The sequence below is a fragment of the Manihot esculenta genome, chromosome 10, assembly GCF_001659605.2.
Source record: "Manihot esculenta cultivar AM560-2 chromosome 10, M.esculenta_v8, whole genome shotgun sequence".
NCBI classification, from domain to species: Eukaryota; Viridiplantae; Streptophyta; class Magnoliopsida; order Malpighiales; family Euphorbiaceae; genus Manihot; species Manihot esculenta.
Window position 1 is genome coordinate 24,580,540 of NC_035170.2, and position 18,977 is coordinate 24,599,516.

General features: G+C 34.7%; 2 protein-coding genes across 6 annotated transcripts; both read right to left on the reverse strand.

Moving 5' to 3' along the window:
• Positions 1 to 89: 89 nt before the first annotated feature.
• Positions 90 to 6,834, reverse strand: LOC110625382 (GATA transcription factor 28). Of its 3 annotated transcripts, XM_021771014.2 has the most exons (8): positions 6,553 to 6,832; positions 5,848 to 6,110; positions 4,759 to 4,836; positions 4,527 to 4,660; positions 3,408 to 3,530; positions 2,396 to 2,501; positions 2,226 to 2,297; positions 90 to 509 (listed from the first exon to the last, which is right to left on the reverse strand). In XM_021771014.2, the coding sequence occupies exons 2-8, from the start codon at positions 6,103 to 6,105 to the stop codon at positions 411 to 413; spliced, it is 870 nt and encodes a 289-aa protein (XP_021626706.1). In that variant the 5' UTR covers positions 6,106 to 6,110; positions 6,553 to 6,832; the 3' UTR covers positions 90 to 410. The 3 variants fall into 3 exon arrangements, with proteins under 3 accessions (XP_021626706.1, XP_043816480.1, XP_021626705.1); XM_043960545.1 differs by having other exon boundaries at positions 4,759 to 4,775; positions 5,853 to 6,834; XM_021771013.2 differs by having other exon boundaries at positions 5,848 to 6,832.
• Positions 6,835 to 8,227: 1,393 nt separating this feature from the next.
• On the reverse strand, positions 8,228 to 17,699 carry LOC110625091 (KH domain-containing protein HEN4). Of its 3 annotated transcripts, none has more exons than XM_021770623.2 (7): positions 16,798 to 17,699; positions 15,089 to 15,532; positions 14,702 to 14,977; positions 13,744 to 14,214; positions 13,589 to 13,671; positions 13,199 to 13,310; positions 8,228 to 9,311 (listed from the first exon to the last, which is right to left on the reverse strand). In XM_021770623.2, exons 1-7 carry the CDS (start codon positions 17,440 to 17,442, stop codon positions 9,273 to 9,275), a joined length of 2,070 nt encoding a protein of 689 aa, XP_021626315.1. In that variant the 5' UTR covers positions 17,443 to 17,699; the 3' UTR covers positions 8,228 to 9,272. The 3 variants fall into 3 exon arrangements, with proteins under 3 accessions (XP_021626315.1, XP_021626314.1, XP_021626313.1); XM_021770622.2 differs by having other exon boundaries at positions 8,228 to 11,485; XM_021770621.2 differs by having other exon boundaries at positions 8,228 to 12,156.
• Between the last annotated feature and the right edge of the window lie 1,278 nt (positions 17,700 to 18,977).

The window sequence follows — 18,977 nt, forward strand, 5'->3', positions numbered from 1 at the left end:
GTTTGATTTCTTGATCATGCTGTTTCGAACTGAATATAACCCACCAAACAACTTATGCAAGTACATGCTACAATTATAAGAAAATCCCAAAAAAAAAAATACATCACATTTACAGATTGATCTTCTATTTGAAGCTTATTGCACAAATGTTTCTAAACGTTTTACATATGTATAAATGACAAGACTGGAGGCTCCTAATTACATTTACAGTTGGTTGAAGCACAGCACAAAGCTATTACAGAGGCTGTGAATCTGTTTTCTAATGTCTGAATGTCGATTTCTGCATGGCAACCAATCTCTACCTGTTTATCTATCTATCTATCCAACTTACATTTTCAAACGCCAACATTAATCTGGGATGTGAACCACATGCTCTCTGACTTCGAAGCTCAATCCCTGCAACTCTCGATTCATGTCTCAGCAGTCACTGTTGAATTATCGCCATTAGAAGATGAGACTATATCTGCTGCCATGGTTACAATATCCAGCCCGTTAGCTTCACCTTCACCCTGTGCAGAGAAATAATACATTCATACAGCCATACATGAATCACATACAAAGATAGTAAAGCAAAAATACAAATAAGAAAATAATGGATTCAATTAAAATGCTGTGCATCTTCCCACGGAGAAACATCAGAGGATTCTTAAGATTCAACCTCGCAACGCATGATATGACGATAATCCCAGCTTCCTAGTGAATTAGAACCTGCAACTTTCACTTCTGTTGCAGTTTGAGGTTCCCCATCAAGAATCACTTGGTGAAAAGAATGGCGTGATTAAGGAGAAGATGATTGCTCAAACCCAACAACCCTCACATAAGCATCATCATCTGATGGAAAATCAGTTAATGGCCTACCAATATTTGTCAAATTGACACTGAAATTTCCATTTTGTGAATTGAGAACCGACCATTGGAAAAAAAATTTCCCAAAATTAATTAGAAGTTATTTATGTACTGAAAATACCTTTAAAATGAGGAAAGAAATAGCCAAGTGAAAGTCCTAGGTGAACTTTTCACATTAAAAATGAGGTGAAATCTTAAATTTTGAAGTTGTAGGATCAAATAACCTTTTAGAAAATGAATTTGATTCAGTATCAATTCAATCAACTCACTATTGATTCTTCCACTTCGACCATGGTTCAGGTAAAAAATCCAGCATACAGATCTCTCTCAAAGAAAAATTCAGCCAAATGCATAGCTAGTACAACTCTTTACGCCTGTGGTAAATCCACCATGGTCAAATCCCGCCCTGCTTTTCTAACTACAAGTTTTCTCCCAAAACCAAATTCCACTCTATCCAACTTGTTCATTTAATGAAGCAGGGCAACAGGAAGTAGGGCAAGGTTTTTTGTTCATGTAATAGTATCCGTATTGGACATGTAAATTAAATTATGGTTTTAGAATTGTGCTATGCTTTTAGTATTAATTCTATACTCCAAACTCTTATCCAATTTTTTATGCTAAGTTAACTAGTCTAATATCCAATTTTTGGTGGGATAGTGATGATGTGACTTGGAAATATAGTTGGTTTTAGTTGGCAAAGTTCTTGGCAGCCTAAATTTAGAGGTCTTGGTTTTAAGGATTTTGAGAAATTAAATTTAACACATTTATCTAAGTATATTAGCGACTTCTTCTAAATTCTTTTAGCTTGTGGGCAAGGGTCTTAAAAGGTTTGTATTTTCCACATGACTCTTTCTGGAAAGCTAAGATAAAACAATGAAGTTGTTGGGTTAAGCTGAGTGGGAATTTTTTTTTTTAGTTAGACTACATATAAATTGCTCTGCTGCTGTCATTTTCATCTGGTTCAAAGATTCTAAGATAGTTCGTTTCACAGCCACATGAAAGAAAATTGCCATCTGATTTAAATATATAAACAATTATATTTAAAGAGAATTACAAGACAATGAAGAAAGTGAAATGAAATGATACAGGAAAAGAAGATCAGAGAGAAGGCAAGAGCTTGATAGTGAATCTGTTCAGATAGATGGGTGGCTCAGAGGGTAAAGTGAGAGATCCACCAATATTATTATATTTAGTGCAAGTGTGCTACTGTCATTCAACTGCAAATGTGCTCCTGTGTACAGCAACTAATAACAGCCAGGTATTACAAAGCAAATAAAACTCAAAAGCCTGAATATTAACTTATTATATTTGCGAATATAAGAAAGCTCAAGACAACTCAATAAAAACAAAATATATTATTATCTTCACAAGGCATGTACCTGTTCAGTTGGCTTTGCAGGGGGACCTTTAATCCTCATGCTTGAGGCCTTGGAAAGGTCTCTCAAGATTCCCTGCAACATGCAAACAATCCCAAGGAGATGACTTGAACAAGTTCAGCCAATGATTTATTTGGAACAGAAGTTACTACCAGATTCATAATTCTACCAACCTTGTTAGCCCACTTGAGACCACATGCATTACAAAGGGTTCTTGGACCAGCTGGTCCACGACGCATCATTGGAGTTGAGTTTGAGCTGGTTCCACAATGAGTACATCTGCATAAAATCACCAGAAGAAGTCTTATAAGGAAGGATATTCGTCATTCTGGCTGAAGGATGTGGCTATCTCTACAGCTAGAATATCAAATGCCACTGCCTCATAAACATGCTACTGTAAGACTAGACCTAAACATGTTGAAGCCCTCTCTCTCCCACATATTTCCCCCCATGTTCACATTGTCCTCATAACCAAAGAGAAGAAGCAGAAGACAAGAATTTAGAGGATGTTTAACATGAATTGTACGATTCAAATTTTCCTTAATCATGTCAACGTGTAGTCATTATTATGATAATCACTCCTGAAGACAAAACTACAGCAAATAGCAAACTGGGGAATCAAAATCTGTCCTGAAATAAGCCCCCATTTGATGTACTGGGCACAGCACTTGTACACTCCCATATCAATATGGTTTTTTCAACCTTCATTATCTAAGAATCTCTTGATTTCATATTGATTTTTCTTTTCCATCCACCACTTTTATACTGCTTTCTTGGGATAAAACCACTTTCATACTGCTTATTGGAGGCTAATGATTTTTTTTTTTTGGTAAAATAAAAAAAAGCCAGTAGATTTGTTTTTCCCAAAAGTTAAAAACAAGGCAGCAACCAAGAGTTGGGGTGGGGGTAGACAAAATTGGCAAACAATTCAAAGAATTGGGAAAAGGGCGATATTTGATGGGAGTTTTCACTATTCAGTGTAAACTAACAGCAATACGAGGTTGTGACATTCAACATATGGGTTGCAAATAGTCCCACTCTCTGTTGAAATGACAAAATGGGTAGTTCTGCAAAAACATTTTCAACTATGATATAGCAGCATAAAGTACTGTCATGTCACCTTTATGAGACAGCAATAGAAAGAGTCATAGAGATTGAAATTTGAAGAAACGAATTGACACTCACAAAGTTTCTACAATGCTGTCATCTTGTCCAGAACCCTGTGTTGCACTCCATCCAGAAGAAGCTAAGCCTGCTTCATCAGAACTAGCCTTGGATGAAGTAAATTGGCCCTTCTTACGCTGCATCCTGAAAATAGCCACACAGGACATATTAAAATATAGGATATTGACGAGCAGTTGGGAAAAGCACACTAGATTAGTAAATGAAGTGAAAGATATTAAGAAATATATGGCATGGCAGCCTTAATTGGTATTTTCAAGCTAAGATGCTGTCCGATTGATAACTGGTATCCCATCTTTAGCAATTTCTCTTCACGAACTGAACTTTCTTTCTACCTTAACAATTAACAAAAGATATTCATGGAAAATGCCCATGCTCCAAAATCTCTAAGAAAAAGAAAGGACGCAGAGAGTGGTGGAGATTAAACTCTAGATAATAGCCATACCATATAGAAAACAACTTGGGGCAAAAATCTTTGCCTTCTGATAAACTAAAGCAGCAAAATAATCAGGTACCATTCTTAGAAAAGGTTCCAAAAAATGCAACTCCTTCACAGCCTTGAAATCTCAAAAAATCTTGTTATATTTGTAGCATTTCATTTATGTTCAGACGTTGAAGAAAATCATGGGAAAAATTATCATCCTAAACTCATACAATTTGCTATTTTCTGTATTCAAAAGGCTATAGCAATTTCTGCTGATAATATGTGCAACTATTAAAGGAAAAAGCACCAAGGATTAGAAAAATTGCTAAATTTTACAACAGATGCAGTTAGCCCTCTGACTATATGCATACAGCTTTTGTGGAGAACTAACCATTAAACAATCCCATCCAAACTTCTTTTCCAAACATATAAATGATACTTCCCAGAAGACACACCTCAACCTCATTGATCTCAAATTGTAAAATACTTAAGAAAAGGAATATGCAAGCACAAGTTTTAATCACCTTTCAAAAAAAAAGCCGCAATGGTATTTTTATTGTATAAAGGATAGTAAGAGAAAGTTGAAGCATTATATATTGGTGAAACCATGTGTACCAATCATAAATACTCTTAAGAACAAGCAAGCCACTCACATTCATGCAGAAAGAAAAATAAAAGTAAATGAATTTTTAGAATACCTAAGTGCAACTTCTTTTCGAACACTGTAACGGATTTTCTTATCAAAACAGCGCTCCTTTCTCTTTTCCCTGAACCTACGTAAAGAAGCAGCTCTCTGAGGCTGAATTGACCTTCCAGACAAGTCACTTGGACCCTAGGAGAAATGAATCATAGCTAGTTAATGTATGAAGATAGGATCGACACACAAAGATATCATTGTAAGAAAATTTACATGAATATAATGAAACATACCCTCAGGTTAAGAGGCACTGGGGCAGGAATGCCAGAAGGGATTTCATATCCACCTAGAAGTAACAGCACTGCCTGCACCTGCCAAAGAATCATGAAACAAAGTACTTAGAATCATTATACAGTTTACTTAGAATAACAGAACTACTTGAAATCAGGAGGACAGATTTTCGATGAAAAACTATTCTCGTTCTGAAATAATGACTTAAATGCAACACCCACTAAACATTATAACACACTTACAGAAACATAAAATCAAAACTTTCATACTCATGATTATCCAACATGCACACAACTCCTTCAAAAGTGACCAACATGAACATGAAATTTCACAACTAACAGACAGTTCTTGAAGAAAAGAAATGCTAAATAGTAAATCACACACAAATTTATCAGAAGACAGGGAAAATTCATTTTCAGTAGAAACAATTAGCCAGAATGAAACAAATTGGTACAAACTGAACTGTCTGGTAGTTATTCATGAAGCTGAGGAAACATGATAGTAGGAATAAACAACCAAAATTCATACAGTTAAACAGCATCAAGTACTCTTCAGCTAAAAAAAAAAAAGAAAAAACATCAAGTACTCAATTTTTTGTTGAAAAAATACTACTGAAATATAAAAAATTAAGAATAATGCCCACATGAGATCTTGAACCAAAACTACTAAACTGAGGTGGATAACCAGAACTCTTCAGGAATGTCATTGAATAACAAAAACAGCTTGAGGAAATAACTCAAGAAAAAGAAGGAAACCTAAAGCACTTTCAGTTTCAGGTGAATAACAAGTACAGGTATGATTCAAAACGCTAACCGAAACTATGTTTACCACCACACGTAAAACAACTGGGCAAACATTGCTTAGTAAGACAATTCCATGCAAACCTTCACTAAGCAAGAATGAACACGTGAAAACAATTCAGGCTAAACAAGCTGACACGAAGTCCCAATGATTAACAAGCAATAAGAAGGAAAACACAGAATAATTCATAAAATTAACCACAACCCGGGAGCAAATCCAGCACTCTTCAGCTACACTAGCAGCATAAAAATAAAATAAAATAAAAACAATTCGACCAACACCACACTTACCTTATCTGGGGAAACAGCATCAAACACATATACCTCACCCTGAAAAGATAGGGTGAGCTGGTCAGCATCGCCACCATTTCCAGCGACCAAAGGATAATCTGGTCCAGCAGTAACATGAATGGCGCTAGGGGGAACATCATCTACACCACCTCCGGTTCCAGTCCCGTTTTCATAATGGATATTAGGGTTGTCTATGGATTCCTCCCCACCACCAGCTATATCTTCATCTTCTTCTTCCAACTGGGTCCGTGTATTCATTGGTTCTGGAGGATACATTGATGGTTGTATATTTGAACTGGGCATTTTTCATTACACTAACAGCAATAATAAAATGGTACAAAAGGATCCAAAAAAAAACAAGAAGTGCTAAAACTGCCCCCGAAAAAAAAAACCAAGAAGGAAAAAAAACCCAAAAACAAAGAGATTAAAATCTTACACCAGCATGAACAATGAACAATCTTTAAAGTGTCCCAGAATTCAAAAGCTCAAAACTTTTTCAACTTAGAAACAAGATAACAAAAATCCCAGAAAAGAAAAAAGAGAAAGAAAGCGAAAACATTAAAAAGAAAGCCAATAAAAAAATTCAACAGAAGATGATTAATAACTATTAAATTAACAAAACAGAATGTCAGACATAATAATAATTTAATTTTCCTGGTTCTTCAGTGTGAAACATAGAAGAAAATAACGTGGGCAGAGAGAGACCTAAATTTGGGAAGAGAACGGGATTTCCACGATGGGTCAAAAGAGAGAAAAGGGGAAAGAAGCGGCGGTGAAAATGGGGACGAAGAGGGTTAGGAGATAAGCCCTGGAAATGGACATCAATTACGGATTGTGCCACGGAATTAGTTGCCAGGCCTCTGCAACAAAGGACACCAACGGCGGAATTTCAGGCGACAGAGGTAGAATCTTCCAAAATTACCATGCGGGCCTTCATTCTTTGTGGTGTGATTGGATTTCCTATGAAGCTTGGGAAGATATGATTGGAGGTGCTCCAAATATAGATAAAATAATATTTGTATTTATTTATTTATTTTATTGTGGCAGGCAAGTTATCAAATTTCAAATATTTATCATTGTTTTTTAGAGAAATTTTAAATTTTCAGAATGATTATTAAGGTAGAGGGCGTTGGGTTGAAATTATAAAAAACTCATAATTTGAACTTGATTTTATTAGAAAAATTATAAAAGCGGAATTGATTAATTAATAATATTATATTATTTTAATAATATAAAATAAAAGTGAAATATTTTGAATAATTTTAAAACATTAAAAATAAAATATAAAAAATAAAAAATATATTTTTATTGAGAGAATTTCCTTTTTCTAACTTGTATGTTATAATTAATGGAACTCTCTCTATTTAATTTTCAATCTACTTATGCTTAATATATTTAATATTGTTATTAAAATTATTTAAAAAAAAATACTTGTTTTTAGCCAAAAAGAACTTTTAAGATAATAACATTTTCCTATTGCATCTATATAATTTTTTTAGAGAAATATTTTTTCACAATCTCAATGTCATAAATTGTTGTGAATTTCTATGAAAGAAGAATAAAAGGATCCTTTTGATTTGTAACAAAAGGCTCATATAATTTTCTTTAAGGAACTTCTGAATTTTAAATTCTTGTAAAACCATTTAAAATTTCAATTTGTTTTGTTTTGTTTTAAAATAAAAAATTTTTCAATTAAAAAAATTTAAATAAGAGAATTATTAAAAAAAAATCAATTAAATTCAATTTTTATATAAAGTTTCAAATAGAGGATACAAACCTATAAGTTCTCCTGCCAATCCATGGCCTCTTTAATTCCAACAAATATGTCCTATGATTTGTATATCAATAGTACAATTTACCCATTTTATAATTTTCAATTAAATTCATATAACAAACCTTTTTATATTTGGACTAAGATTTTTATTACATATTCAAAGTGGACCGCAACAAAACGCAAAAATGTTTCTAATATGAAAAGTGTGAAAAAGAGAAAAAAAGAAAAAGATATTGTTTTGAGGAGGCAAGGAAAAGGAAAAGAAAACAATAAACGCAGAGAAAGAAATCAATCAATTCGAAGAAACAGATATATACATTTGGCAGGGTATATAACTTAAAAATAAAAATAAAAAATACAAATTATCCCACTTGGCATAAAAAATTCAAATAAATTCTAACAAAATCATGTATAAAAAAAAATTAAATTGAATTCAAATAAAATTTTTTAATTTCAAATTAGTTTACTGTGGCTTCCCCTCCCGTTCCATTCATATTTGATTTGGCCAAGAACACCAACTAGAAAAGAAAAGAAAAAGAAAACAGTAGGATAATTTCTTTTCCGTTCCCTGTATAGATGAAAATATGAATAAAAGGGACCAAGAAATGTACAAAAGTTGATTATTTACAGGAGGAATCAACAAAATATACATCAATAGAATCAATTGAAACTGTCCATTGTAACAAAAACTTTGGTTCTTAAACGAGCCATCTGCAGGAGTACAGAGATTTGAATCTTCAAACGCAGTGAAAGCATCGACTGAGCCTACAGTTCTCCAACCAGAAATCTTTTGTTGTATTGAGCTTGCTTTGGGACATTTCTATAAATGAAACTGCCTCATTGTAGTAGAAGTGATGTCTGTTCCGGTGTCACTTCTGCAAGGGTCCTCTTCCCCTCTAGAAGTTGTTGTTGTCAAAATCCTTAGCTAGTTAGGTAGGTATCTTTGGAAGGTATAGGCATCTTCCTTTACTTCTCTCTAGTTCCCCTTCACAATCTCCCTAGTCTCTACCAATATTCCAAGATTGGCACTTGCATGTTAAACCTACATTTATCTCCTATTCTTATCCTGACCCACAAGTAGAGAAGATATCTACCTCCCCATGTTGGGTTTCCTTCACAAGGGGTACAATCTAAGATCAACCTTCTCAAAGATATCTGCAAACAAGGACTCATCAAAGCATCCTTCCTTGCTGGCACAAACAGGTTAGGAAGGTAGTCTCAGGGAGAGAGAAACAGCTCACAGTCATCACAACAAAAGAAAAAAGAGAATCAACATTACCACCAATCAACACACATGAAAAGAGAAGGAACCTCCTACTCATTTCTAGTAAATATCCATTGCCTCCTTGCCATCTGCTCCACTCTTCCTCTCACTTCTCAGTCATCCTTCCAGATAATCTAAGCCATATTTAGCCAAATAAGGCCCATAACAGTCCTCCATATAAACCCTCCCTACTAAAATCATCCTCCATATATCCTCTACCATAATCCCTTAAGAAGTGGTTAAAAATCAGAAAACAATTCATAGTTTGTGATTTCGCACCTTATTTAGGATATCCTTCCCTGCTGTCTTGCCCCAATTTTAGTTGGTTTTAAATATAAGAACTTTGAGATCTTTTAAGTTTGCACTTCATATCGTAACCAATAAAAATTAACTGACCTTGGAAGAATTTGCATGAGCATGCTGCACCTTGACCAGACAATGCAAATCAAAGAGAAAATAAAGTGGCATGTCATGCTTGTTTAACAGTCATTCGACAACCAGACAAATTTCTGATGCATTAGAATAGTAGCACAGAGAGGAACAAGAAAGGGTGAGAATAATACAGGTTCAATCTAATGAAAGCAGAAGTTGCACAATATTTAAGGAATAGCTATTAGAAGCTTCTGAGAGGAAGGTGTCACTAAAAAGGACATTATGATCCCCATATAAAAAAAAGTTTTGGGAGTCCCAAATCACAGTAAATTTTGGTGGATTATAGAATTAGGAATTGAATAAAATTCTACAAATATAATTAATTTTTTTTATCACGATATCTTTATACTTGTATAATTTGAAATTGATGCTGAATAATTTCCTGTTTTAAGTATGATTTTTATAAAAGGTATCGTTAAATATATTTAATTATTTGAAGTTAAATTTGGATAAAGCTCTTGAAAACTAGACATCCATTTTCAAGACAAACAGAACATGCTGTAACAGTGAAAATAATGCTATCTACAAGCCATTTGAAGACTGTGGTCCTTTCTCCCGTTGCCAGTGCTACATTTGTTTGTACTTTTATGAAGAGGAAAATTACTATGTACAGATTATGTAGAATTCATAATTTATAATTCAAACCTTCAGGATGTTTCTTAGGAAAAAAGTGCCTTGTTTATTCATGATTGAGTTCCAGAATTCCCTATTAAAATGTGGGTTGACATTTATTTCACTTGCTGAGCTTTCCAAGGTGTCACTAATTTCTTGCCCATTTTATATGTTTGTTAGTTTAGCCATAAAATGACCTTTCTACAATTCATTACAAGTCATTGGAAAAGCAATGTTCACATTGTAGAAGACAGTTATCTCAAGGCTTTTTCCTTGACAACTGACCAATAATGCTTGGTCATTCGTTTGGGTCTCAAAATCCTCATGTAGTTTCAGAACTTTAATTGTTTGATCAAGAATTGTAGGTAATAAGCATATATGATGTATCCAGGAAATTCAGGTGACTTGATAGATAGTTTCTAGTCCATCGTTAACAAAATAGAGATTGCTTCAAAGATGGATAAAGATTTGACACAGAATTGAAACGGCTTCTTTACTCCATTGCTCTATACGCCTTGTCAACACTAAAAGATGATTAACTCGAAGCAGACAAATTATATGGCTATCCAATTTATTTCTGTCTTCTAATCTGGCACTTTGGATATGTCGAGGTTCCACTGGATAATAAATGTTTGACCACTATCAAGAGACTCGATTGTATTCTATTTATTTGTTGTACTTGGAAATTCTGAACAATTCTAAGTGTCGGTGCTTCTCTGATACTACCAAATGAAACGTTAGCTAGGCAAATGTGTTTGGAGAACGCTTGTGAGGTGACTTGCCTTGTTTGCCTATTTTGAATCCCCAATTTTGAGAAGATTTCTTCATGTCAAGCAGTTACACATATAGGACAAAGGGTTTTGTTTTCCATCTCACAGTCGCAGGAGTTTGGCTTGCAATTTAAAACGTGGAACCAATATGCAGCTCTGGTAGGAGCTAAGAGCAGCAAGAAGCTAAAGTTCCAAGATCTCAGTCTCAAGTCATGTCCAGCCTGAATCAGGAACAGTAAGGAATTTGGTTCCAAGAAATTTTCCCTTTATTTTTAAAGAATTCTAAGAATTTTAAGTGATGCTGTTTTACTTCCACCAGATCAAATTCTGTCATCCATGAGGTTGTATGATTGCATTGCGTGATTTAGAATGGTTAATTACTATAATCTCCATTAATTTTCATGTGAAGAACACTTGCATTCTTGCACCTTCAGAACTTGTGCAACCATAGTTGTAATTCAAGAGCTTAAGTATAATAAAAAATATAACATTTAGGACTACATATAATTAAATTTATTTAGTTCTATTCTTTGAATTGAACTTGACAATGAATTTGAATATCGTTATCTAATTTCAATTTGCACATAAAAAATAATTAAACTTTAAAATTTTGTTCCATCAATGTGCTTTGTTTTTCTTGTGAAACCTTTTAAGTGTTATCATAATCAACCACTTAAGATGCCATCTCAATACCTTGTGAACGGTATGTACACCTAGACAAATGTACATTCCTTATTTTTTACCATCGCTTCTGTTTCTGTACTCTTTCTGGTAGTCGTATCTTAGCTGAAACAAATTGGAAATGTAGTTGTTACATGAATCAACTGATTATATTACCTTGTATAGACTCGAAGAAATTTGCACTATTGATGAAACAAAGTAGTGTGTTGATATTATTGACGGTCTGTTGAATTATGGTATTTGTTCATTTTGTCCTTGAGACGGTCAATGCTTCACTGTACATTTCATATGTAAAACTGTAAATCTATTTGAATTCAATGTTTTCTCAATGAAATGGGCAGAAAGATTATGAAGTATTAACAGAAGCACGTTCTTTAGCATTGCAGCTTTTGTCAAACCAGGGAAAGTTGCCAGAGCCATGGCCAGGTCACAGTAAATGGTTATGAGAAGTTGCATCAAGTACCAGAAACAAGAGATGTTCCATCACTAAGACAACATAAATGAATAACTAGGGCTAACTAGGACAGGATTAGTGTACACAGTTTTGTCAAAAGAAAACCAGCCGAAACAGACCGCTAATGGAAATTTTCTTTCTTTTTTTGTGAAACTAATGAATCATAACCAAGCATTTTTTTTTATCATCATTGGCCAGTGAGGATAAATGCTTGAAGGAGACTTTGAGCAGCTTGGGTTTCATCAGGTGTCCCAGATATAACAACAATCCTGTCACTTGTTCCTAGACGAGGTTCATGCAATATAACCTTGGCACCTGAGATCTGATTACACCAGACGATGAGCTGAAGTTGATTTAAAATATATAATGTGTAAAATGGCTTAAGGTGTGAAAAAGTTCTGAATAAATTACCCTTAATTATTATTGAAGAGAAGATTCCGGAATAAATTAAATAAAACAAATGCATATCTTGTCATCAGGAGGACAGGACTTTGTTCTAGTGTCAAATGTTACCCATAAGAGGCTAATCAGTTGCAGAATATTTTAAATTTCATGTTTCTTAACACAAGAACAATCCATAATGTTGAGCTAAAAGTTCCTAAGGTGTGGTTCTCTTTTGCTTTTTCTATGACAATTTACATTTGGAATTGCAAAGGTCTTCTATGATCTCTATTTTTACTTCATATAATTCCAAGAACATATGCAGATACATAATACTATTAATGGTTCCCTGGGCTTTTTTGAAAGATATTCAATTGGTTTTCAGGTACGAGGTTTGTTTGATATACAGATAGTTGAATTGAAGCTGTTTTAGAATTGTAGTTTGCCATGAAGTTGATCAGTTCTAATGGTTTTGGATTTAGGAAGCCTGTCAGATTTATTGTATTACTCATGACAATTTGGCTGCAGATAATGAAAGAATAATTTGTATTGTCTAGACAGTAAATATGATTCAAATTATTCCAAAGTTGCATTTTAATTATATACCAAAATTTACAAAGTTTATAGATGATTTTCCTTGAAGTTTTATGTTGATCATGTGTTTGTTTTCTAACTTAACTGTTAACATAGTATAAATATATAGATATACATGCTATCTATAAAATTCTCGGAGATTTCTTAAACAAATCAAACTAAACTCATAGAAGATAATGCGAAGTCTATATTCATTGTTAGTATCAGATTGAGCAGAAATAAGTTAAGCAAAAACAAAAAAAAGTGTCAGATACTAACAGCAGAATTATCAGTAGCTATAGGATGTCAAATAATATCATGAGTTCACTATGAACTTGTTGAACTATTTAGGTCAGCACAAATAAAAAAGAAGCAAAACTACATGAAAAAATCAGAAATCAAGTAGGTACCTGTCGTAAACGAGCCAGATTGCTACCATTCTCCCCATATACAGCGCCAATAACATTTTCCGGGACTACAATCTCCACAGTTGTATTTGTCACAAAAGCAGACTTGCTTCCACTACAGAGATTGACAAGAGAATATAATTCATGACATTATACAATTCAAGTAACCAGCTGTTTCAGAAGGTACCAGGAAGAATATTTAAGCAAACTTAAAATTCTAGAAATGACTTTGCAGCTTTTTAGTTTTTACGGTAAAATTTGGGCCCCAGTCTCAAATTTTAGGATGGTTTTGACACCACTTAATCATGATTTTAGCAATTAACTACTTTCTAGTTTAGATCCCAGTAATATCAGAGCGAATTCTCATTTTTTTAACCTGCATATGACACTAACCTGCCAAGTTCTAAGCCACCTCTAAAAGAAGCCGATCCTCTACTTGTATCTGGAATGGCCCTTGGATTTACTCCAGCTATTGTCTGCAATCAACCCCAGTCATAAGAAATAGATAAGCTTAATCCTTTTTATTCCTGAGAGAGAGAGATTTTTACCTGTGATGCCCATAGCCTTGGTGAAGGAGGGCGATCTAAACTATGGGAAAGTCCAAGATGATCCATACTTTGAGAAATGTTAGTGTGTCGACTCAGACTATGAGAAAGACCAATAGATGAATGCAAATTAACAGGGGCAGGACCCCTCAGCTGCTCCTTCAGTGTGCCCCTCAATGGATCCCTCAACGTATCCCTTAATGGATCCCTCAAGGTATCCCTTGTTGGAAGCCCCAGCGTATCCCTTGATGGATCCCTAAATGAATCCCCCAAGGGATCTCTCAATGGATCCCTCAACACATCCCTTACTGTATCTCTCAACGGCTCCCTCAGCCTTCCATAGGGAATAGCCTCAGTTATTACAGAGGAGCTCCTCGTTCCAGGAGTACTCAATGTACTGGAGAAAAGGTTATCTCGGAGTCTGCCAGTTACATGGTATATTGCATCTTTCACGTTAATAAGCTCTCCTGAAATCTGTCAAAAATAAATATGAAGGGAAAAAATATATTTAAAAAAAAAAAAGGAAAAACAAACCACAAGAAGGAATAATGAATATTTCAGCTAGATCAAGAATTTGTAGCTCCAAAAAGATATCAATATCAGAGAAACCATGTCCTACAAGCTTTGCTGGGAAAAAATGGTGCCATAACAATAATTGAGGTACATCCCTATTCAGTTCAGCAATTGAGGTAATGGGCTCATTTCCATCTTAACATACACAAAGGAGAGAGAAGAGCACTAAATTATGATGGTTCCCACCTATTCAGTGTCAAAATAAAATACACCCCAGAATCAGACCAACATCCTCTTGAGCTCAACTGACTTGTTTACAAAACAGTAAATGTAATCAGTAATAAACTAGCTTCAAATTCAATAAATATACTTTTTAATTTACCACATGTAAAAGGATATCTTCAGAACGTAAGCAATGAACTAGCAGAAAATAAATCAATGATCATACCTGCACCACTTGATCATTCTCTGGCACACACTTAGGAACCTGATCTCCTCCTAAAACTCTTATGCTAGTACCAGTTGTCATCCGCATTTCAGATATTATAATGCCTCCTTTTCCCAACAAACAACCAACATGGTTCGATGGTACTACAAATCTAGCACTAACAGGGAACCCCTCACCAGAGCTTGAATCTAGGCCATTCTCAATACCAGCCTCAACAGACCTGGAGAAAACAAGAACAACAGTCTTTTGTGCTGCTGAATACCGAGACTCTGGATTCTGCAGGAAAGACACAAAAGCCACAGAAATACATATTATCACTCCATAGTCCGTTCACCATAATCCAAGGACAAGTAGAAACATGGACAGAAGATAAACAGAAAGCCCAACCTCTAGTGCAGCAACAGTAATCAGTCGTTCATCACACTCAGCTACAGTAGCTCCAATGGTAATAGAAGCACCTGTTTCATTCTGCAGAGCCTTTATAATGGTGCCTCCCTTTCCAATAACCCCCCCAACCCTATCATTGGAACAAAGAATTCTAAAAACCACTTCCTGTTGTAGTGAATTTGCATCCAGGGAGGGCAGTCGGTCAGACTTCAATGACAAAGACAGAGACCCTGAAGCATAACTAGTAGTGCTACTTGGCATAGTAGGTGGCACCAAATTATGCTGTGAAAGAAAATCTACACGTCCCCCAGGTGCAGGTTCAGCAGGAATTGCCTCAGCAGGTTTGCGGCTGATCATCCTTGTTTTATCAACTGGTTGACAATCTTGAAGGCAGCGAGAAACTGCAACAAGAGCTTTCTTTACAGCCAAAACATCACCCTCAATCTGAAAGTATCAAACAGAAGAAGACATATACAAAAATTGTTTTCCCAATCAAATACAAATACAAATCTTGAAGCATGAACATAGAATGAGAATGTAAATCAGCAGTTTAAAAAAGATACTCTCCACATGAAAACCTTTTTCTGTAAATGTTTTAATGCCAACATGTGACTGAAATCCAGAGAATGCCTTGAAAACACCCAATTATCTCCGCCACCCAAAGAAAAAGAAACAAATATTGCAAAAGGTCTACCTTCCAGTAGTTAATCCAACTAATGAGTAAAGAATATTAACTGCCAAGTGACTGACAAACCATTGCAACAACCATACTTTGAAGATGTGAACCACTCCTTTAATTCCTCCCCAACAAAATTGGTTTTTAAAACGCCATCAGAAAATTCAATTATGAAAATTCAGACCATGCTTCCCTTAAATCAACTTTCAAGCCTTCTTATTAACAAAGAGTGATGTAAATAGCACTGCTGTGTAGCGCAGGATCCAATGTTCAATTTTTGCAACTTACACTAAGGGAAAGAATCAAACTCAAAAATTCAACAAAAGTTAAAACACTTGCTCTACAAAAACAATACTGAATCTAAACAATCCCTGGAAACTAAAAACAACAAAGTAATATGAAGTTTGGGCATAGGCTGAAGCATTTAGCACAATGACATTTAGAATACAACAGATACAAATCAATAGTAACAGATGCAATTATGTTTCAGAAGAAAGGTTCAAACACCAATAGCAACTCTTCAGTGATTGAAACCTAAGGTTCAAACGTCTATATACTCTAGTAACCCTACACCAGTCAACCCTGAATCTAACAACCAAATGGACATACACAAAAAATGGAATAATTAAGCAAGTCCTAGCTAGCTTTCAGAGATCAACATTATTTTCCGAACGGTTGAATTTGACAAGTCAAGTTAGTGATTCAAAATCGATAGTCAAACATCAAACTTACAAAGACCATAAAGCAACTTCTGTAGTGAAGCCAAAAAACTAAACAACTTAAATAAACATACTGGTCTTTTAACATAATTTATAGCTCAAAGCTTGCCCTACATAATCCAAAATCTGAAATTTTTTTACCAATTGCCTAATTTCATTTGAGAAACTCCAATTTCAGAAGTCCAATGCTTATTCTACAAGACAAAAACTCTCTAATCCAGCAAACAGTGCAGCCCAAAAAAAAAAAAAACCATTATATCCCAAAGTCGAATTTGGTATACCAAATAGAGACTCCAATTCAACATTCTCCTTACCTCGACCATCTCCTCCGTTGGCCAAGCACAGACAGGCAGCTTATCGATCAAAACCCTAATTTTAACTCCACAATCTTTCCTTATCTTCTCAACAACCTTCCCTCCTTTCCCAATAACCGACCCTACCTGTTTAGCCTCAGCCAACAGTCTACACGAAACCACGCCACCCACTACACCAATCCCATCACTCTCCGCCGCCACCTCCAAAATCCTCTCAAAAACCTTAACCAAAGCCTCCTGCGCCTTGGACACATCAAGCTCCTCCTGCTCACCAACATCCACATTACTAACGGCACCATCACTCCCATCATTCTCACTAGAAACCGACAGTTTCGAAACAATAGCATTCTGCGCAATAATGGTAATAACACGATCAGGTGAATCAGCAGGGGCATCCTCAATACGGATCTTAGCACCCGTCAGCTGCTGAAGCTGCTTAATTACGTTGCCGGACTTCCCAATAACACCACCGATGCGGGAGGCATGGCAGAGGAGGCGGAAGGAGACGTGACCCGGAGGAACCGGCAAGGGAGGTGGAGGTGGTTTAGATCGCTTTTTGGAAGACCCATTGACAGAGGTGGAGTCAGCCATAGTAACGTACTGTATAGGGCGTTTCGACGGAGGGGAGAGGAAGGTACTGCCCATAATCACCGGAGAATAAATTCAGAGGAAAATGGTAAGATTTATAGATATATATATGTATAGTTCAAGTGCGTGCGAAGATGTGTTTCTTCGTCTTCTCTGCGTGGACCGCGGTAGGGGTTACGCCGCGGAAGAGCCGAAGAGAGAGAGAGAGAAGAAGGATGTGGAAGAGAATAGGGCAACGAAGATTCCAGAGGCAACGGTGCGAAAGTGCGCCGAGGGTGCGTGGGGTTTGGTGACTAGCGAAGTGTGAGTTTCGATGGGTTTGCTTTTGTGCACGTGAGGAATACGTCGCCAACAAGAGAGTTTTATTTTAAGTGAGATCGTGACCGTTGAATTGTTTGAGGATGAGGCTGATGAACGGTTGTGATGTGTATCTGATGATGGTCAATGATTCGTCATTCTTTTGCGTACGTTTAACTTCCGAAACTATTCAGATTTCACTTTTTTTTTTTTTTTTCAATGCATTTTTCAGTTCATCATCACTAAATCAGCCATATTTATTGAAGATATTTAATTTAATTTAATTTAATTTATTTTAAATTTTTATTTAAATCAATTTAAATTTTTAGTTTAAATTATAATTAAATATTTTATCTTCAATTTCTTAATTTTTTTATTTAACTTAAAATTAAAAAGCTTAATTCGTTGATGTTTGAGTTTATTTTTTTTTCTTCTTTTATCATTCTAACTTTTGAGACTTTTCCTTCTCTTCTTGTTCATTTAGGGGATGAGTCTCTCTTTTCATGCTGTGGTCAAGAGCTTTCTCTTTTCATGATATTTTTTGAATTAAAACTGTATTATATTTTTAAATTTTTATCAATAAAATTTTATCTTTTGCAAAAAAATAAAAGAGTTTATTTTTTTTTTTGTTTTTGAATTAAATTGAGTTTTCAATTGAATTTTTTAAATAATATCAAACTAAAACATCAAAATTAACTAAATTAAACATCTTCAGAAGCGAAAAACATTAAAACCTCTTATTACCTCTTATAATAATATAAAATTTTTAAAGAATAATGTTTAAGAAATAATATATTATTTATATGTATATAAAAAATATTATATAATTTTTCTCTTAAAAGATATTAATTTATATATACATTGAGCAATTTAATTATTAATATAGTGCTAACATCTTGAAATTATTTATTAATGCAAAAAAAAAAAACTCTTTCGTGCATGCTCCACTTGGCTCGAAAATATAGTTTAATAGAGTTTCGCTTCGTGTATTCTCCACTTAGCTCGAAGGATATAACTCAGTTGTAAAGTATGTAGTTTAATTCGAAACAAAACATAAAAATTTTACTAGAGCTTGACATGCTGTGAATCTTATTAAAAAAGAGGGTGCTTTCGATAATACGGACACATGTAATACATGGCTGTCGTCGGCTCTTATCATAAAGTGTTGGAGTATTCAACTAATATTAAAAATATTTTATACTAACCGAATATTCATAGGAGTATTTTACTAAACATACCACGAATCTTATTAAAAGAGAGGATGCTTTCAGAAATACGGACACATACAGTTTATG

Coding starts and splice junctions, on each gene's coding strand:
- LOC110625382 (XM_021771013.2), bottom strand. CDS start 6,150: ATGCCCAGTTCAAATATACAACCATCAATGTATCCTCCAGAACCAATG. Junction 2,502..3,407: donor GACAGCATTGTAGAAACTTT/GTGAGTGTCAAT, acceptor GATTTTATGCAG/ATGTACTCATTGTGGAACCA. Junction 2,298..2,395: donor GTCTCAAGTGGGCTAACAAG/GTTGGTAGAATT, acceptor TGCATGTTGCAG/GGAATCTTGAGAGACCTTTC.
- LOC110625091 (XM_021770621.2), bottom strand. CDS start 17,442: ATGGGCAGTACCTTCCTCTCCCCTCCGTCGAAACGCCCTATACAGTAC. Junction 14,215..14,701: donor AGAATGATCAAGTGGTGCAG/GTATGATCATTG, acceptor TATTTTTGACAG/ATTTCAGGAGAGCTTATTAA. Junction 13,672..13,743: donor CAAGGCTATGGGCATCACAG/GTAAAAATCTCT, acceptor GGTTGATTGCAG/ACAATAGCTGGAGTAAATCC.